Source organism: Vanacampus margaritifer, chromosome 3, assembly GCF_051991255.1.
Source record: "Vanacampus margaritifer isolate UIUO_Vmar chromosome 3, RoL_Vmar_1.0, whole genome shotgun sequence".
In the NCBI taxonomy this organism is placed as follows: Eukaryota; Metazoa; Chordata; class Actinopteri; order Syngnathiformes; family Syngnathidae; genus Vanacampus; species Vanacampus margaritifer.
Window position 1 is genome coordinate 14,140,575 of NC_135434.1, and position 18,252 is coordinate 14,158,826.

The 18,252-nt window shown below is 40.5% G+C and overlaps 1 protein-coding gene across 1 annotated transcript; it reads right to left on the reverse strand.

Moving 5' to 3' along the window:
- Window positions 1-718: 718 nt before the first annotated feature.
- rfk (riboflavin kinase) lies at window positions 719-6,418 on the reverse strand. The gene is made up of 4 exons (XM_077562295.1): window positions 5,853-6,418; window positions 4,853-5,004; window positions 3,263-3,365; window positions 719-2,375 (listed from the first exon to the last, which is right to left on the reverse strand). Exons 1-4 carry the CDS (start codon window positions 5,932-5,934, stop codon window positions 2,188-2,190), a joined length of 525 nt encoding a protein of 174 aa, XP_077418421.1. The 5' UTR covers window positions 5,935-6,418; the 3' UTR covers window positions 719-2,187.
- Window positions 6,419-18,252: the final 11,834 nt, after the last annotated feature.

The following is an 18,252-nucleotide window of genomic DNA, read 5'->3' on the forward strand; positions in this document are numbered from 1 at the left end:
TTTTAATTGATGTGGAAAAAGTAGGTAGTAGTAAAGCAGAAAGGAAAATGTTATTTTATATTAAAAAGTAAAATAAGTACATTACATGAATGTGATTGTGAATAAGTTGCCATTTTGAAAAAAAATTACTAAAAAGCTTTTAAAGTGTGAACAAAGTTGAAAAACATTTATTTTTACAGCATGGCTCTACTTAAATAACACTATTTATGTTGTATCTTCGTATGATTGTGACACCATTCACAATCGCACTTGTTTGTGGTTCCACTTGCACGAAAGAAAAATGCTTTCATTCCACTTTAAATCCATCGATCCATTATCTGAACCGTGGAATATACTGTAAATGTGTCTTTAAACTATCAACATGTCATTTTAGGCACATGGAATCTCGCCAGTGTTGTTATTCCTTTTCTGTCTCTATCGTGTCTGTCGTTATCTCAGTCAAAACACACACACTTGAATTCTTCATCGATCAGTTTTTTTTACATCGGAAAACTATCAACTTTCTAAAAAACTATTTCTCAACAACATAAAAAATACACACTTTTTGTAGTACGTATTGTGGATTTATTGGATGAAATGATCTGAAAGGAACAGAGGACAGCGTTTCTAATTAAACATTTAATTCGTATGCCATTCTGCTAAGAATAAGCTTCTACTTCCAGTTGTCTTCTTTTATACAAAAGTGTAAAGAACGCAAGACAGTGAGAGCGCAAAATCGTTCACATGATGAATCACATATTTATTCACAAGTCATTTACACATATAAATCTCTTCCATATAATTTACTCCTCAACCAACAGTATCTAGACAAGAATGAATTGAGTGACAATATGAAGTCATATGAGGGAAAAGTGTGCGTCTGTGCCGAGTCAGTGGACTTTGAGCTTCCGTCAATGTTTGACAATTATGTGCAAAGAAAATCAAAAAGTTGAAGCGACAGGCTAAACTGGGACTCTGCACTTTTTTTCTTTTTTTTTTAATAGTGCCCTTGGTAAGAGCTGTCTGGTTATGTTTGCCCCTAAATGTTAAAATGTAAAAAAATGGTAGAAGTAATTTTACTAAAAAAAAAATAAAATTCACTTGAAACAGTCCTAAATTTTTGTGAATAATTTGTCAGTTTTTTCATACAAATGTGTGACTGAAATATTTTAAAAATTCCATGAAAATTAATGTAATTTTACGTTTCATTTTTTATGAAAATAAGTCCAAATGTTTCCATAAAGGGATTAAAATTTTACATTTAAAAAAAATGTCAAAAAGAATCTTAAATGAAGAATGCTTTTGTGTGTGAAGTTTTAACTTTACACAGAATATCTTTGCCTAAGAAAAAAAAATTGCGTGAAAAGTTGGAATTTTGTAAGGGAAAAGCCATAATTTGATGTGAAATCAACATGAGAATAATGTACATGAAACTAAAATCCATACGTACCAAGCCAGAGAAATCATTAAAATTTCTATGTGCAAACGGAGAATAAAAGAAACCATAATTTAATGTAAAAAAAAAAAAAAATACATTTAAGGTTGTTTTTTTTCATGGAAGAAACTTAATTTTGCACATAAAAAAGTCATACACTTCAAAAATCTAATTTTATGAGAAAGCTGTGTAATATGAGGAAAATGTCATTTTAAAGAGGTATGTGGTGTATAATTTTAATGTGACCAAAGCTCCAATTTAATGTAAAAATTTAGTCAGAATGAAGTTGCATATTAATCAATGAAAGATCACGTTGGTCCCTAAATGCCAAGAAATTGGCATTTGGAATATTACAAAAAATAAGTTAATGTTTAGCACAAAATAAAGTAACATTTGTATTTAAGTAATATTAATGTTCAGATTTTTTTTATTTTTATGTAACGTTATGAGTTGACTGTTGTCATGATATCAAAATGTGGATCGGGCGTTCAAGTAGATTCCGAATGATTTGGAAAACAAATGAATGTAACCCAACTGCAGTGTTAGCCTGTAGCGCTTCAATTTTCTCTTTGCCTAACTCCATTATTCTGCGTAGTGTCATTTGACGCACACTTACGCTACTGGTTCACTCAACACGTGTTAGCGTGTGCACACGCTTACATAGACGCAGTAGAGGGACTCAAAAACAAGAGAGCTGATAGAAAAACAATTGAAAGTAAGGATGAGGTTTCACCCGGGCGTCGCCACGGCAACAGTCAGGCCGGCCCTGGGCGTCAGTGTCCGTTGAGGATTGTCTGTGTGGAGGAGGAGGAGGAGGAGGAGGAGGAAGAGGGGGAGGCGGCTGAGGTGGAGGTGGAATGGCTGGTGAAGAAGTTGTCCTCACGCAACTTGGCGTGCTCGGGACGCTCCAGCTGGAGTTTGGCCTCCGAGATGTCGCCGTTGATGGCGCCGATCAGCGCCTCTGAAGGACACACGGACACACGTTGACATGCACGTGCCAGCAAGGCCACGGACAGCGCGGTGAAGGTCGGTTGCGTTTTTCAAAACATTCAACTGATTCAACAGGCGCCCGCGCCGTTATGAAGAAAATATCAATCACGATTATTTTGGTGATGATTGACATCACAATTTCGTTTATTTGTTGGTACTAAACAAGATTTTTTTTTTAACGTAAGATTAAGACAAATAAAATTCGTTGAAAGACTACAAGTATGCAAGTTCCTTTTAGATGAATCAAAATTGGTATTTTAAAATGTAAAACAGGTGCAAAAGTATACATTTAAACAACTCAAAAATTTGTTGTTGTTGTTGTTGTTTGTTTGTTTGTAATTATGCTGTTTTTGTAATAGTGTAGTGTAATAATTGAAATTGTAATTTACTTTCAATTAATTGCACAGTCCTAGATTCAATTCACATTCGGAAGGATTTTCAACATTCCAAAAATTCACACATTTTATTCTAAATTTCAAAAATGACATTGTTTTTTCTCTTTTAATTTCCATTTTCTTTTTTTCTTTTTTAAATTCAAGACTGTTACAGCTTTTAACTGTTCGTCTTATCCCAACGGCACTTTCAGAAAATTTCAAAATAAAAGCTTTAAAAAGATTTTTCTGTTTTTTTTTGGTTTTCTTCCCTAATTTCTCCTCTTTTTTGTTTTTACCAATTCCTACTTCAAACAGATCAGCTCATTCCAAGTCATTTTAGATGAAAAAGTCTTTTTATGCAAAATGTGGTTGACTCTCCATGGGCGACTGTCTTCCATCTTTGTTGAAACAAGCAGACTATTGATGATTTCTTATGCTCCTTTAAGTCAATTCAAGCTTGAAAATGTGAGGTTGTTGGCATTACCGAGCGAGTCGTAGCTTCTTTCCGGACGGATGTATCCCACCATGACGACGCTGAGGGTCTCGCCGTAAAAGTCCTCTTTGAACTTGTGGATCACATGAGTCTCCTGCACAACAGAAGCACACGTTGACGACTACGTGGGCGCTCAAGACATCCCGCTACGCCACCGTGCTAATCGGCCATCTTAGCTCCAGGGCAAGCTCGACATTAAATTGAATTCTAGTTTTTTTTTTTTCTTTCCTTTTTGCCATCAATGGCTTCCCTTTATGCCTCCATGCATGCGTGTTAGTGCAAGTCACCAATCACATCAACTAATTGTTATGTTATATTAACACCAGTATCACTTCATTCTTGTGAATTGACTTGCACTCTTAGTACGTCTTGGATGTAGTTTTCATGCAGCAGCATACAACTCAATTTTGTATGACACCAACTAGACATAATAATGATCACTTATGTGTTTTAATACAATTTTAAGTAGTATGTTATAAAAAAAAATTTTTTTTTTTTAAAGATTTCAATTTGTTTTATTTTTATTTATTTATTTGTTCTAATTTTAGTAGAAGGAATGTTGAAACATGAAAAAATTTAACTTTTTAATTTTACACAAAAAAAGTTGCCATTTTGTGAAAAAGGTGTTCAATTTTACATGAAAAAAAATCTGTAATTTTTTACAACAAAAATGTCCTGCTTTTATTTCAGAAAATACGATTGTAAAAAGTTGTAATGAAGTAAAAAATATATATATATTATGAAAAAGCTTAAAATTTGGAGAACTTTTTTTTAACAAGAAAAGCCATAATTTTATGACAACAAAATTTACATTCAACACGAATAAATTAAATAATAATTTATTCTACCATCAATTTTATTAGAAAAAACTTTTTATTCCACGAGGCATTTGTAATTTCACCTGAAATTATTTTTGATTTTATTTATTTTTTATTTATTTAGTTATTTTAAAATAACAAAAAGCTGTAATTCTACACAGAAGGTTGCCATTTTGTGGAAAGGGAAAAGTTTAATTTTTACACGATACTTTATATTTTCACATATTTTTGTGAAACGGAAAAAGAAAAAAAAATCTTAATTTTATTTTTAAAAAGTGTGTGTGGGGAAGTTGAAATATGAAAATAAATTAATGAACTTGGTAATTTGTCTTATTAACTAAATACGATTTTATGTTTTGTTTCATTAAAAAAAAATGGAATAAAAATAAAATAAATTGGCTAAAAGTCGAGTAGTAATTGTTTTTATTGGATGCCAACAAATGCTAGTGTGTCCTCGCACTTTCGCTGTATTTTTTTGGGGGGGTCAAAATCATCTGTAAGACAATCATTTTTAAGGGTAATGCTGGAAAATGAAATGAAAAAGTATTTTGGGGTCCAAATTCGGGCTATCTTTTAAGTTTCAACTTTTAATTGTAAACATTTTTAGGGATCGACATCTCCTGTTGGCAAATGCTTGCTATTCATGGCAGCTGTTGGTCTCTAAGCCGCACCAGAAGCACAACTTCACCGGATAATGACAAATTCTATCGCGTGATTTTGTGGTCATCAGGCTAACAAACATGGCCATTTATTTGGAACCAACCATGGATTTCTTGGTGTTCTTGTAGTACGGGTTCCAGCCGATGCTCATCACCATCTTGTGAACGTCGCCATTGGCCACGCAGGCCCAGCCGTAGTAGATGCCCGTACCAATGTCAGCGGGCAGGTGCTCCACCACGCTGTCGGGGAAGTTGGCTAAAATTGACAAAGACAAAGCTTCAATTAAAAAATACAATAAAATGGAATGACAGAAATAGGTCAAATAAATCAAGAAATAAATAAGGTGGCTCGCAGGCCATATTATGCCCCAAGCTATTTATAGGATCATTCTATTATCAGCAAACAAAGTAGAGGCACACAGTGATGCCATTTCATCGAGTTTATCAAAGCAGCTTTGGTTACCCGCCGTTTTATGTAAGCGAATAACAAATAGATAACTATTACTTTAATCAGCAACTACAAGCTCCTGACGCAACGCTTACATTTAATCACTAATTTAAAGATAGCGAGATAAGACAGACAAACAAACACAAACAATTTTGATGATGAATTTCATCCTCTAAGACAAATACATATATTTTATTTTAGCAGCGCTAGGAATCATACGCAGTACGAATAGTACCAAAGACGTCAACTGTCAAACCATAGAAGAAGAAAGCTGTGATTTCCTAGGAATGTTTTACAGGAATTTGACCATGGAAACATCTGATAAGATGTATGTACTATGTATTTTTTTAACATTATTGCAAGAAAACGTAACCATGTTCAGTGTCCTCATATACACTAATACACAAACTGCCCAAACCTTTTGACTGACTGTTTTGTTATATAAATAAAGATGACTTAAATATCAATTTGTATAATTGTTACTAATAATAGACGATTAGAACAGTAATTGGTACCTAAGGAGAATAGCTGTCAGTTTCCTAAATGCTGGTGACCCCTGCCACAGAAGACTTATCAGTTTGACCTCGCTAATCAAAGAAAAAGAGACGTAACTATGCAGCGGAACCAGTCAAAACTAAAGATATTAGGAGGCGTACCAGTGGGAATTCCAAGTTCTTTGCTGCCTCTCCCGAAGCCTCGAACGACCTCTCCCCGGCAGAAGTACGGCAGGTTCTTCATTCCCTCCGAGGGATTTGATAAAGAACCGGCGTGCGCGGGTGACCTCGAACAACACAAACCAGGAACCAGTCCACAAGAAGTCCCGACACGGCTAAATCCAGCCGAGCGAGCGAGCGATCCGATGGCCGCTGAAAGAGTCCGAATGTGGCTCGTTTTGCTGGCGAGAAATGAGGAGTACAAGTAAAAGTATTTGGTCACAGACCAATGGGAACAAGTTCACCTGCTGTGCTAGCTGGATGAGTTAGCATTAGCGCGGAAGTCAATATATAACAAAATACATAGATACAGTACATGAAAAATATATGTTATTGTTTAGTTCAAGGGAGGTTCAAATGCTGTTCAGTTATCGGCGAGTTCCGTTCTGATGGCAAGCCTGATGCCACTACTGAGCTTTTAGCGGAGAACTCAGGAACATGTTTGCGTCGGTAGGTGTTTTTTTTTTTAACCTCCTGCGTGTTGACGTCATCAACCCCGTGGTCGAGGAAGAGGTCACACGGTGCCTTCAAGTATATCGGAAAAGTGAGAATCACGTTGAATCAATTAGCGATGAGTCTAAGGACGAACTCAGTAGATATTTTAATAGTCGTAAAATGTTCGGTCTGAGGGGCGAAGTCTAGAACAAGTACATTACACGTGCAGCCTTAATAGACCGTTCACAGTTATTTTTTACGCTACGGTTAAACACAAAGGGAAGATAGTTGTCTGTTTTACGATAAGTGCAAAGTACCCACTTTTTGTTTTTAGCCTCGTGTTAAAAAAGTAATTACTGCATACAAATTAAAATGTAATTAACTTAAAAAGTAAAAATATTGCGATCAGAATTAGAAAAATACGGCCAATTAACTAATTTTCCGTCTTGCACAGAATCATTGTCGGTCAGAAGAGACGAAATAGAACTGCTGTACATGTAAAACAAAGCGTAAGATCAGGACAAATTAGGGAAAAAATGTCAAAAGGATAATAATAATAATAATAATAATAATAATAATAATAATAATAATAATAATAATAATAATAATAATAGACATTCGATTCTACTTTTTTCCCCCCACCAATACTTGGAGTACTCAACTCTTGTTAGTGGCACTGGCTAAAACATACTCTTGACACGCTGATCTCCTGCATGGACTCCCACAATAGCGCAAAAAACTCGGCCGAGCTATCAGCTTTGGGCACAGGATTTCATTATTTGAGAATTGCACTGGCGAGGCACATGAGGCACATCTCACCACCTCGTTAGCTGTCATTTAGCTTGGTCACCGATACCAAGGACCTAGATGCCCTGTTTCACGACAAAAGCGGCACTTCCACTAATCCTCTCTTCCTTTCTTTTTTCTTCTTCTTCTTTTTTAAAGACAGCAATAAATTAAGGTTCATTCAATGCCAGGGGTCACCAACTCCGGTCCCCGAAGGCACCTATCCTGCAGGTTTTAAATGTTTCCCTCTTCCAACACATGGTTTTTAAAATAAATTACAATGATCATTATCAAGCTCCGCAGAAGGCTGATAACGATCCCGATTATTTGAAACGGGTGTGTTGGAGAAGGGAACCATCTGCATGTAGGACAGGGCCCTCGAGGACCGGAGGTTGTGACTCCGTCCCGATGTACAGTATTTTGTATTTTAGCGCCATCTAGCGTTTGTCGTTAAAAAATACAGTTGTCTGTTTCCCATAGTATTTTGTTCTTTTCCTTCGGTAAGCAAGAAAAACTAACTGAATCGCCAATAAGCGTATAAAGAATACTTATATATTACTGTACAATATTTGTTTATTTACATATATATATGGATGGGCATATGGAATAGGGATCAATATATTTTTGTGTGTGTGTCTGGAGTATTAGTATTATGATTTAATTGCAAAAAATAACAAAAGTGCCTGGTAAATGTTGATCTTGTTGCTCTTCACCGATAGCACCACAAGAGGCTGCTGCAAGCAAACTTTGTGTATACCACTTTCACATTCTGCAGAAATCCAAGTACTATTTGTCAATATACATGAATCACATTATGCAATATAATGATATTTAAATCATAAAATCTTTTTCACAATTTAATTTTAATAACATTTGTTGTAAGAAAAAATAATAATGATTTGGCTTGAATTCTAAATAATTAAATAGTTTTTTTCCCATCACTTTTTACAGTTCACAAATCATATCAAGGAGGAAACCGAAAACACCAGCTCCAAACAAATCCTACACATAGAGTATTCATGGAAGTGACAGAAGGAAGGGCTAGTCCATCTTGTGCAGCTGCACACACACACACATGCTCACTGAGGCCCTCTCTGAACTCACCCATGAGGGAGCAGAGTTACTTGCAGCGACACGCACACATGAACACGCTAACTGAAGGTCTGAGCCCCAATTGGTCGGCGTCTCTCCACCCCACCGCAGGACTCTCAGAGGGGTCTGCTGCAGCACTCTGCTCCAGGGGCCTGGAAATGCTGGGAGTGAGCCTTTTCCCCTTATTTCTATTTTTGGCTCAAACACTGGAGGACTTAGTTCATCCTCTCAGATTTCCCACTGTTTCTAAACACGCTGCATCACAGTGCAGTGAAGCGCTCACGTTCACTGCGTGAGGATACAAACAACACGAAGGCCTGTAGGTCATAGCGGCAATTTGATCCCTACTGAGACAAAAAAATCTTGTGCTAAGATAGTGAGCAAAGATGCAGAAACGGTGGCTGCTTTTTCTGCGAGGCCGAGTGCTTAGCCAGCCATGTAGACGCGGGCCACAGCTAAAGGAATTTGGAAGGGACTCTTCCGGCAGCCCATCCCCCAACTCTCCAAACAGGAAGACGCGATTTAACTGGTCACCTCCCAAGTGAGCAAGAAACCCACATCCAGAGCGTTGCTGTTTTTGGTCAAATCCAAAGACACTAATGTCATTAAATGAGCTTAGAAATAAAGGGAACACTTTTTGAAATCCTTTTTTTTTTAATGCATGAGTTTTGCCTTTGTTATGGCTGTTGTATTTTACACTTGGATGACGTTTACAATGATTTAATAAGGCCCATAACATTAATGGGAAAAAACACGGAAAATTGGATTTTTCTCAGATCACAGTCAGGCTCTCTCTTTTTTTTTCAGGCGCTGAAGCTCCTGCTAGCATCAGCAAACTGCATGAAATATCACTCGAACTACATAAAAATATAGTTTTATCTTGAGTGGGAAAGAGAATGTGTCCAGGTGGTGACGGCATGAATTAGTAATGAATGCATGAAACAATTGCATCTCAAACAGCATCTATAACAAAATACATGGCAGATGATGGCACTTATTATGAAAACGCGATGAACTGTAGTATACGCCACCATTCACTGCCACAGTGATAGTACTTGTTGGTATTGTTTTTATTTTCCTATATTGAAGTGCTATGTTAAAGTTACAAAATAATGTAAGGGTAGATTAAGCGCTTTTTAAAAATTCAGTTAAGTACTTTTTTATTTAATGTACAGTACAGTACCGGTACATCTTTTTAAAAGTGAAGTTCACTTTGTTTACCTTTTATGTACTGCGCAATACATGCATAACTGATCTGTTGATTACGTTAATAAATATAATATTTAGACATAAAACCTCTGCCTTGTTTTTGATAAACACTTGTGCACACTGTGCTACTGTATTTCAATGTTGGTCATAATTTTTATGTGGTACTTGCTGTAAAACGTTTGAGAACCACTGGGCTATATTACTTATTATGCAAATATGGTACATTAGAGGTCTGTCTATATCATTAAATTAACAAAGTAATTGCTGGCGGTGGTTTGTGGAGTAATGCTGACGTTACTCCTGCTTAAATCAGAAGGAGGACGAGTCAATCCAGGTCTACTAAATGGTATGTAACATTTGTATTATCCGAGTATTGTTATACATGTGTTTTCACTGCCCGGTGTTGACACTTGTGGAGTTACTTGCGTGCAATCTGGGCATGTGACGTGTGCATGCCAATAGACCAACAAAAAAAATAGACAAAGGCATTACATCACAATTGAGCCATGCAAATCTAGTGTAAATACAGTGCAGATCCAGTTAGATACGTAGATGTGTTTGACCTGTTGTGGATTAAATTAATTCAAATTTTTCTATGGGGTAGTTTCTATGGTGGTAGTCCGACTTGATCACCAGCATTTCTCAACCATGTGAATTCTATTGTACAGTATTTGTCTTTAAAGTATAGCAATTGGGGTCCCAAAGACAATTTCTCCACTTATTGCAGGCATAAAAAGGATAGAAAAGGAAGATAACGTCGATAGTATACACTGTACAACGATCTGTACACAGAGCGCGGGTGGCAAAGTACTCACACGCCCTTCTTTGATGTACACATGTATAAAAAGAAAAAAAAAAGACTGGTAAAACTAAAAGTACTGATTCATCACCGGTCCTTAAGTTAAAGATGTTTTGATTTGAATAATTTTTAATGACAATTACTGTACATGCAATACGGGTTTTGATAACTTGGCTCAATAAAAATACTACTAATACATACAACATATTTTCACACTTTTATCAAATTGTGTGTGTGTGTGTGTGTTCGCTCGCGCATGTGTGTGTGTTTTAAACCAAGAGCTAACTCTAGGTTTGGCTCAGGCTTGTATGATACCAAAAAAATGTGTTCCCATAACTTTGCTGAAGGTGATGGTGAACTGACTAACAAAAAAGCTAACATTGTTCAAAATTACACCTTATTTGAAGTTTTTTTTTTCTTCAGATTTCACAAATATTTTTGAATTTGTACTTTCTTGGTGCTGCCGACATACGATGCTCTTTTAATGGATAGGGAATATCTTGCTTCTCCTAAACTGTCGCCAGATGTCATTTGTTTCTCCATGTTGATCAGTCCGTTTTCTGCTCTATAAGACAACAAGATTGCAATCAATGAAGAACTAAAGATGAGTTATTTTGTCTTTTTTTTTTTTACAAAGTACATTGTGTTGTCATCCATGACTGACAAATCTACTTTGATAGGAGAATAAAGTATAGATAATTATTTTCAAATGTAGAGAGCAAAAGTAAAATTTTGACATAAAATGTAGATATTCGATATGTAACGCATGTAGAACCAGAGGTTAAACTTGTTGCAGTGCAAAAAGATGATGTGATTATTGATCTCAATCTAATCTCGCATTGTACAAACCTGCAGGGCTGCAACTTTATTGTGTACTATTTGAGTAACTCACAGAGGAGCCATCAATCTCATCAGGGGGAGCTGTTCACCCTCAACCCGAGAGTAAAACACATTGAGTGTATCTGCCCACATTCATAAAAGCGAGGGAGGTCCCTAATTCCACAATAGCCTATAGGGCTTCAGGTTCATGTAGGAACCTGTCAGAGGGAAGACACATGTTTATGAATGAACACGCTGCCTCTCTGCTCACTCCATTGACGACCACTGCACACTGCTGTTTTGCACACTGCTGTTTGATGTGCATCACTGCATTGTGCTCAGGATGCATACGTGTGTGGATGCATCTCCCAATATTGCCAACGTGCCCTTAACTTTGAATAATGTTTAGAAAGCTTTGCTTGTAGTCGATGAACCCGCTTGTTGTGACTATGACAAAAGTGCGTCCCGTGAGGCTGCTCCGTGTGAATGTAATGTTTTTGTGCAAACTGCTCGGAGATGACGGCTACGCCGAATGCCAGCGGGCATTGGAAGAGCGAGCGGCCATCTGCCAGCCTTGCGAACTAGCAACCCCACCAGCTGCAGTCGCAAAACGCCCTAGCAAGCAGGACATGCATGCAGCTTCTGACGTCTGCGGCCACACTGCGCTGCGAAGCCCACAAAGAACCGGGAGCGGAAACAATGCGAATGGAGCCCTCAAACGCCGCATAGGTTCAACGTTTAGCCGTGACGCTGCCCTCCACAGCACATCGACTCACTTCGGATGACTGCTTTGTGCGTCTGTTTCCCTGCCGCGTGGAAAAAAACACGCCGAAAAGGGACTCATGCAGGGGCACTTTAATACCCCGACATGGCGACGGCAAGAAACGGAAGGGAGCTTTTTACCATTTTGGAAACGAGCGCGGATACAGAAAATAGTGCGGCGTGCGACGGCCAAGAGTACCCGATAAATCTTTCTGCCGATGTGAAGTGGTTTGAAATTCCGTACAAAAAGCCAGACTCGGACGGGGAAGACGGAGCGCGGGAGGAGGAGGAGGAAGAGGAGGACGAAGACGAAGAGGAGGACGGTGTCAGCGGCGGCGTGGGGGAGAATGGGTCCGCGAGTACAGCGGCGGCGGCGGCGGCGGCCAGCAGCCTTGTGGCCGGGGCAGGCTGCAACATCATTTTGGTGACTGGGAGCAATGGACTCAAACATGAAGAGGAGGACAACTCGGAGGAGTGCTACAATTCCACCTCCACTAACTGCTCCGATGCCGCCTCGAACGACTCTGACCTCGATTTCTCCGATTTGGAGGAAGAGGAGGAGGAGCGAGCGAGTTTTCTCGGCTACGATGAAGACTTGTTCGAGGACTGTACGTCTCCGGACTTCTGGGGCGAACCGGACCAGGTGATTTCTATCGAGACTTTCAAAGCTTCCAGCGGCCCTCAGCACACGCTGGGGGACGACGCCGAGCCCCGTGACTATTTCCGGGTACTCTTCCCAGATTCTCTCTTTGAACACATGGTGGAACAAACAAACAACTACGCCCTCTATCGGCAAAGGAGGAGCGGCAAAACAGACCCACATTGGCACCCGACCCACGCCAGGGAGATGAGAGCCTACGTGGGCCTCAACATCCTCATGGGCATCAATCAGCTGCCAGATAGTGGTATGTACTGGGCCAGTGACATTTTCATTGGCAACGCAGGCTTTAAAAAGACCATGACCGCGAGACGCTTCGAGAAGCTCACCCAGTATCTCCAGCTTTGCGACAGGGAGTCCGAGCCCGTGCGAGGCGAGCGCGGCTACGACGGCCTTTTCAAAATCAGGCCTCTCCTGGATGTGCTGGACAACACCATGTGGGACGCGTACACGCCAAACCGCTGCCTGACCATAGACAAGAGCGCCCTTGTCACCAAAGGGCGTTCTTCGCCCACGCACTCCATGCCCTCCAAGCCCCTGAGGAAAGGCTTGTGCGTGTGGATGCTGTGCGATTCGCGCTCGGGCTACTGTCACCGGGCCAAAATTCACGTGGGTCGGCCCAGTGAGGACCGCGCGGTGGTGCTGCAGGGCTACCGGGTGGTGACTTCGCTCGTGCGTGGCCTGGAGGGTCAATACCACCATCTCTTCATGGACAGCTTGTTCAACTCGGTGCCCCTCCTCCAGAGACTGCTTAAGGACGGACTGTATGCCTGCGGGCCCACCCATTCAGGGCGCAAAGGTTTCCCTGAGGTCCTGCGTCCTCGAAATGTGGGCAAGCTGTCACAGGGGGAGTTCTATCAGTGCCAGCGTGGCAACCTGGTTGCTACGGTGACGCGGGACGTCAAGGTCATCAGCTGCCTGTCCACGAACTCGGCGCCAGGGATTGTGGGTATCAGCCCAGGGGAGCATGACCACGAGATGGACGGCGACGGAGACAGCGACAGCATGGAGAGCTCAGGTTTGTCTTTCGGCCTACCGAGGCCACTCCCCTTGCTGCTGTACCAGGAGAACATGAAGGGAGTGGACTTGTGTGACCAGCTGCGCGAGTGCTACCAGGTGGGCCGGCCGTGCAGGAAGTGGTGGCGCTACTTCCTGTGGTTCTACGTCAACGTGTGCATCGTCAACGCGTACGTCCTCCTGAGGGAAAGCAAAGCGGGGACGACGCCGGCCGGCCTCAACGGGAAGCAGTTCACCCAGCGCCACTTCCGGGTGCGGCTGGCCCAGCAGCTCATCGGCGACTACCAGGGTGCGAGGGGCATGGAGCGGGCCGCCCGGAAGAGGCACGCCGACTCGCCCATCGAGTACGGACACCGGCTGGAGCGCATGTCGGAACGCTCGCGGCGCTGCCGGAACTGCACCAATAAGGGACTTCGACATGAGAGCGTGTTCGGCTGCAAGATATGCAATGTCCACCTATGCAGAGGAGGCTGCTTTTCTGAGTTTCATAAATAAACTCTTTTCAAAATATCTTTTCTGTATAATCATCTCATGTCAAGGGATTAAAAAAAAAAAAAAATCAACCAATTTTTAATTCCAAAGGCCACCACTACAAGTGCACAGTATAGTCATACACCTTTTGCGCTAGTTAGAAATATTATTGCACGCATAACTAGAGACAATAAACAAAAGTACTGTATTTGAATTAGTGTAGAATGTTTGGGCGCACTGCCTTCTTGTAACACTGACTGAATTGCCTTGTCACCTTTTTATATGTTTGAGGATTTTATATGAAAATGTAGAGTTTTTTTCTGCACTTGCATTAGATCAGAGAGCGTTTACCATGGAACGTCTGTCTCGTTTTTTTTCAATAAATGCTCATTATGATGTACACCTGATTGAGCTGCCCATCACTTTGTGTATAAGGTCCCCATTTTTGACGTATGCTATTGCTAACACTTTAAGTCAAGGGTCACCAATCTTTTTCAAGTGAGTACTACTTAATGCGAAGAGCTACCAGTTTGATACACACTTCTGAAATATAACATTTGTTCAAATTACATTTAATAATAGTATTATTAGGGCCCTAAAGATTTAACGGGCCAATATAAAATATTTTTAAATAGTCAAAAATCGGCTAAAACAAAGAAATAAAAATCAGCCTTTAAAAAAAACACACACATTAACTCTTTCACTGCCATGGACGTTAAAGGACGTCAGGTAAAAACCTACGGAGGGCCGCCAATAACGTTAAAAGACGTCATCCAATTTTTTTTTTTTGGGGGGGAAACGGGTGGAGGAAAGCCTTGGGCAGCTGTGGTGAAAGTTTCAAGCAGATCTAGTTAGCCTAATGACTATTTTTGGCCCCTAGATGGCAGCAATGACTCTCTTTTGACAAGATTGGGTAGGCGTCAGTAGAAGACGTGAGGCGGAGCTAGAGGGGACAATGGCTGGGGAAGGGAAGAACATGGCGACCGGTTGCAAGCAGCTCACGCTCGAGCAGTTTTTTTCAAAGACGAAAAGCATCGACCAACGCTAAAGAGCACATTGATGACGACGATGATCATCATCGATGATGATGGTGACTCCGAGGTTGGAAGCATTGACGCGGCAGTAGAAGACGTGAGGCGGAGCTAGATGGCTGAAGAAGCGAACAATGGCGACCGGCAGCTCACACTTGGGAATTTTTTTTCAAAGACGAAAGGCATCGACCAACGCTAAAGAGCACATTGATGACGACGATGATCATCATCGATGATGATGATGGTGACTCCGAGGTTGACGCTGAAGTTGGAAGCGCTGACGCGGCGGCTATGACGACGTCATAAAGGTTCACGGGCTAGCGATGCTAACACCGGAAAACGCGGAGCACAACCGAGCACGCTCAGGCGGTCGTTCAATCGGACGACGAAGAGTGCCCCGAGTCCAATGCATATTCATCGGAGGAGTGGGTACAGTCTGCTACTTGCTATTCCCCGGAAAAAAAGGCCGTCAAGAAAGTGTAACGTCTGCACGCGAAACGGACAATCGAAGTGAAACGTATCTGTTGTGCAAATCCTGCTCCCTCTCCTTGCACGCAGGGGAGTGTAACAAAAAGAAAAACTGTATTTGAAACATCCACATAATTGTAAATAGTACAACAGTTGCACACATTTGTAAATAGTTTGCGAAATTGTTTTGTCAAATTGTTACACTTGAATGGAAATAAATGTATTTTGCAATCTAAAAACACTTTTTCATTGTTGGTGGTGGTGTATTACAGAAGTAAAGCACTATTTAGGTGTTTGTGGCATCATTCATGGACAAAAAGAAGTGTAGAATTCACTAGAGTGCATGAAATAACATCGTTTCACAAAAAGCTATTTTTCTCCGCTTTTTGTTTCAAAACAGAGCATTTCGGTGAAAGTAACCATTTTCTATTGTTGATTACTGAAGTTAAAGGACCAATCAACCCCAAAAATATCTTTACAATAATGTGTTGTATGTGTCCCCACAAGTCTAACCACGGCATTCTGATTAATATTGCATTTGTCGGGTATGAGTTAAGCAGAAAAATCCATCTGTTTTTATCCATATCAGGGGGCGGCCATCTTGAAAAAATGGCATTACAGTTGGTCTGTACTCAGGTAACAACCAATCATGGCGCGCCTGTTTCCTGAAGCTGAGCCGTGAGCAAATGTGATGTCATTTTCAGTCAGCAAAAGTGCAAAATGGCCGCCCTCTGAGATGAAAAAAATAATAAAAAATGGTAGATTTTGCTGCTTAATTCATATTCCATAGATGCAATATTAATCAGAATTACGTGTTTAGACAAGTGAGGCTGTATAGAACATATTGTAAAGAATTTTTTGGGCTTGACGTCCCTTTTAACACATTACACCGTAAGACAAAGATAACAATGTTCAACTCCCCCACCACACACACAAAATATGTGAAAAAATTGGCCAGTTTTCCTCTGTATTGTCAAGTTTAATAACTGCTAAAGAACAGAGTAGGCTATTGTAAAACAGTTAAATATTCTGGCTGTTATTCATGTTTTTGTGTGAGTTTTTTTTTTTTTTTTTTTTACTGTTGTAAGCGATAAGAAAGCAAAAACGTAGTTATTTTATTTATATATTGTTTGGGCCCTAGTTATAATTATATTAATATATGTGAAAACAGGAACCATGTTAATAATTTCCCATAATGTGGGAAACTAATGAATGTCAATATCTGTATTGGGAGCCCTCAAGTTATGGTCGAGTTCCGTTCCTACGCTGGCGATGTAATCCGAATTTCAATTTAAGATTCAGTCAGATTTCCTCGTCAAAGTCGATATTTACATTGAAATATTTTGCACAGTAATTTTAAAAAACATATTTGCGCAACCCGAAAGACGCTGGAACCAATATTTCGTGTTTTCGCATGGACATTCATTGCTGACGGACGGCGGAGCTAATTCAAGCTTAAACACGGAAATGTGACGCGCCTGATGGCGAGCTGACCGGCTGATGGACGTCCGTTGCTGGAGGTAACAACAACACAACTTTAAATAACTTTAAAATGGCGTGATTACTGTGGGAAATTAACGAAAAAGAAGGTGCTATGGACGAGGCACGGGCGCTGTAAAGTCGAAACGACGTAGGTTGCGTGCGACGTAGCTCGAGGACTCCCTGTACGATCTTTTATTTCTATAAATATGTCACTGTTTACATTTTCATGACCACTACAAAAACATTCCTTGGAAATCACAATTGTCTCATCAGAACAGGCCCGCGGGTTAATCATCTGGTCCTCTGGGCCTGACTGGTGCCCGCGGGCGCCACGTTGGTGATCTTTGCTTTAAATGAATGAATCTTTTCTGCTTTGAGTATGTAGATGTTGTGCTGACACACTCACAGCTTGGAACAATTAGAGGGACTGCAAGAAAAGCTCAACCTTCTGCCAGAGGATCGAGTAAGGCCATTTCTGACACGGAGCCGCACAAGGTCCAAACCTAAAGTGTTTCTTTGTGGCACTGACGGTAAAATGTCATGAAAGAGGTCATAATGTAGCTAGTGGGAGTATGACATAAAAGCTGATCTAACAGTTTTTGGCTAAACGAGTACAAGAGAAAAATCATTTGCTTTTTATGGCTATCATTTGACTGGTACAGGAAGGAGTTAAAATTCTTTATGTTTTTTTTTTTGCACCAGATAATGATGGTGTAATAATTTAATGATTTAATAAATTTGTATTTATTTATTTAGGCCTACATGTCAAGATGATGTCTTAAAATCTCTTTTCCAACAGTGTCATTTTCTGTTTAACATTCAATAAGCGAATTTTTCTTCATGTAGTTTAATCCCCATTGCAAGCAATTTAAATTGTAACATTGGGAAATGTATTCAACACTTTAAATTGCACGTGTACTTACATTTTAACCCCTCTGTGCTCCTGAGGTTACTTTACTCATTGATTTCAGAGTTGGCAAATGTTTAAGCCTTATTAGCGATCCGCACTCTTGTTTCCAAGCTCTTTTAATCAAGACGGAAGCAGACTAAATGCTACATGAGGGAAAAGATGGGCACTGCCAGGTTGTGCTGCTGCACGCATTTCCACAAACGCTCGCCTGCGCGGCGCCCTCGCCTTCCTCCCTCAGCTATTCCCAGGCTGGGAGAGCGTTTAGTCAACTGGACGCCCATCCCGCTGATCTGCGGGAGCCCCGTGGGGAGTTACCATGGCAACGGCGGCTGGTGAAGACAGGGAGACGCCAGCAGGCACACATGGTTGTCATGGTACTAACTCTGGAGGTGGGAGGTGCCAGA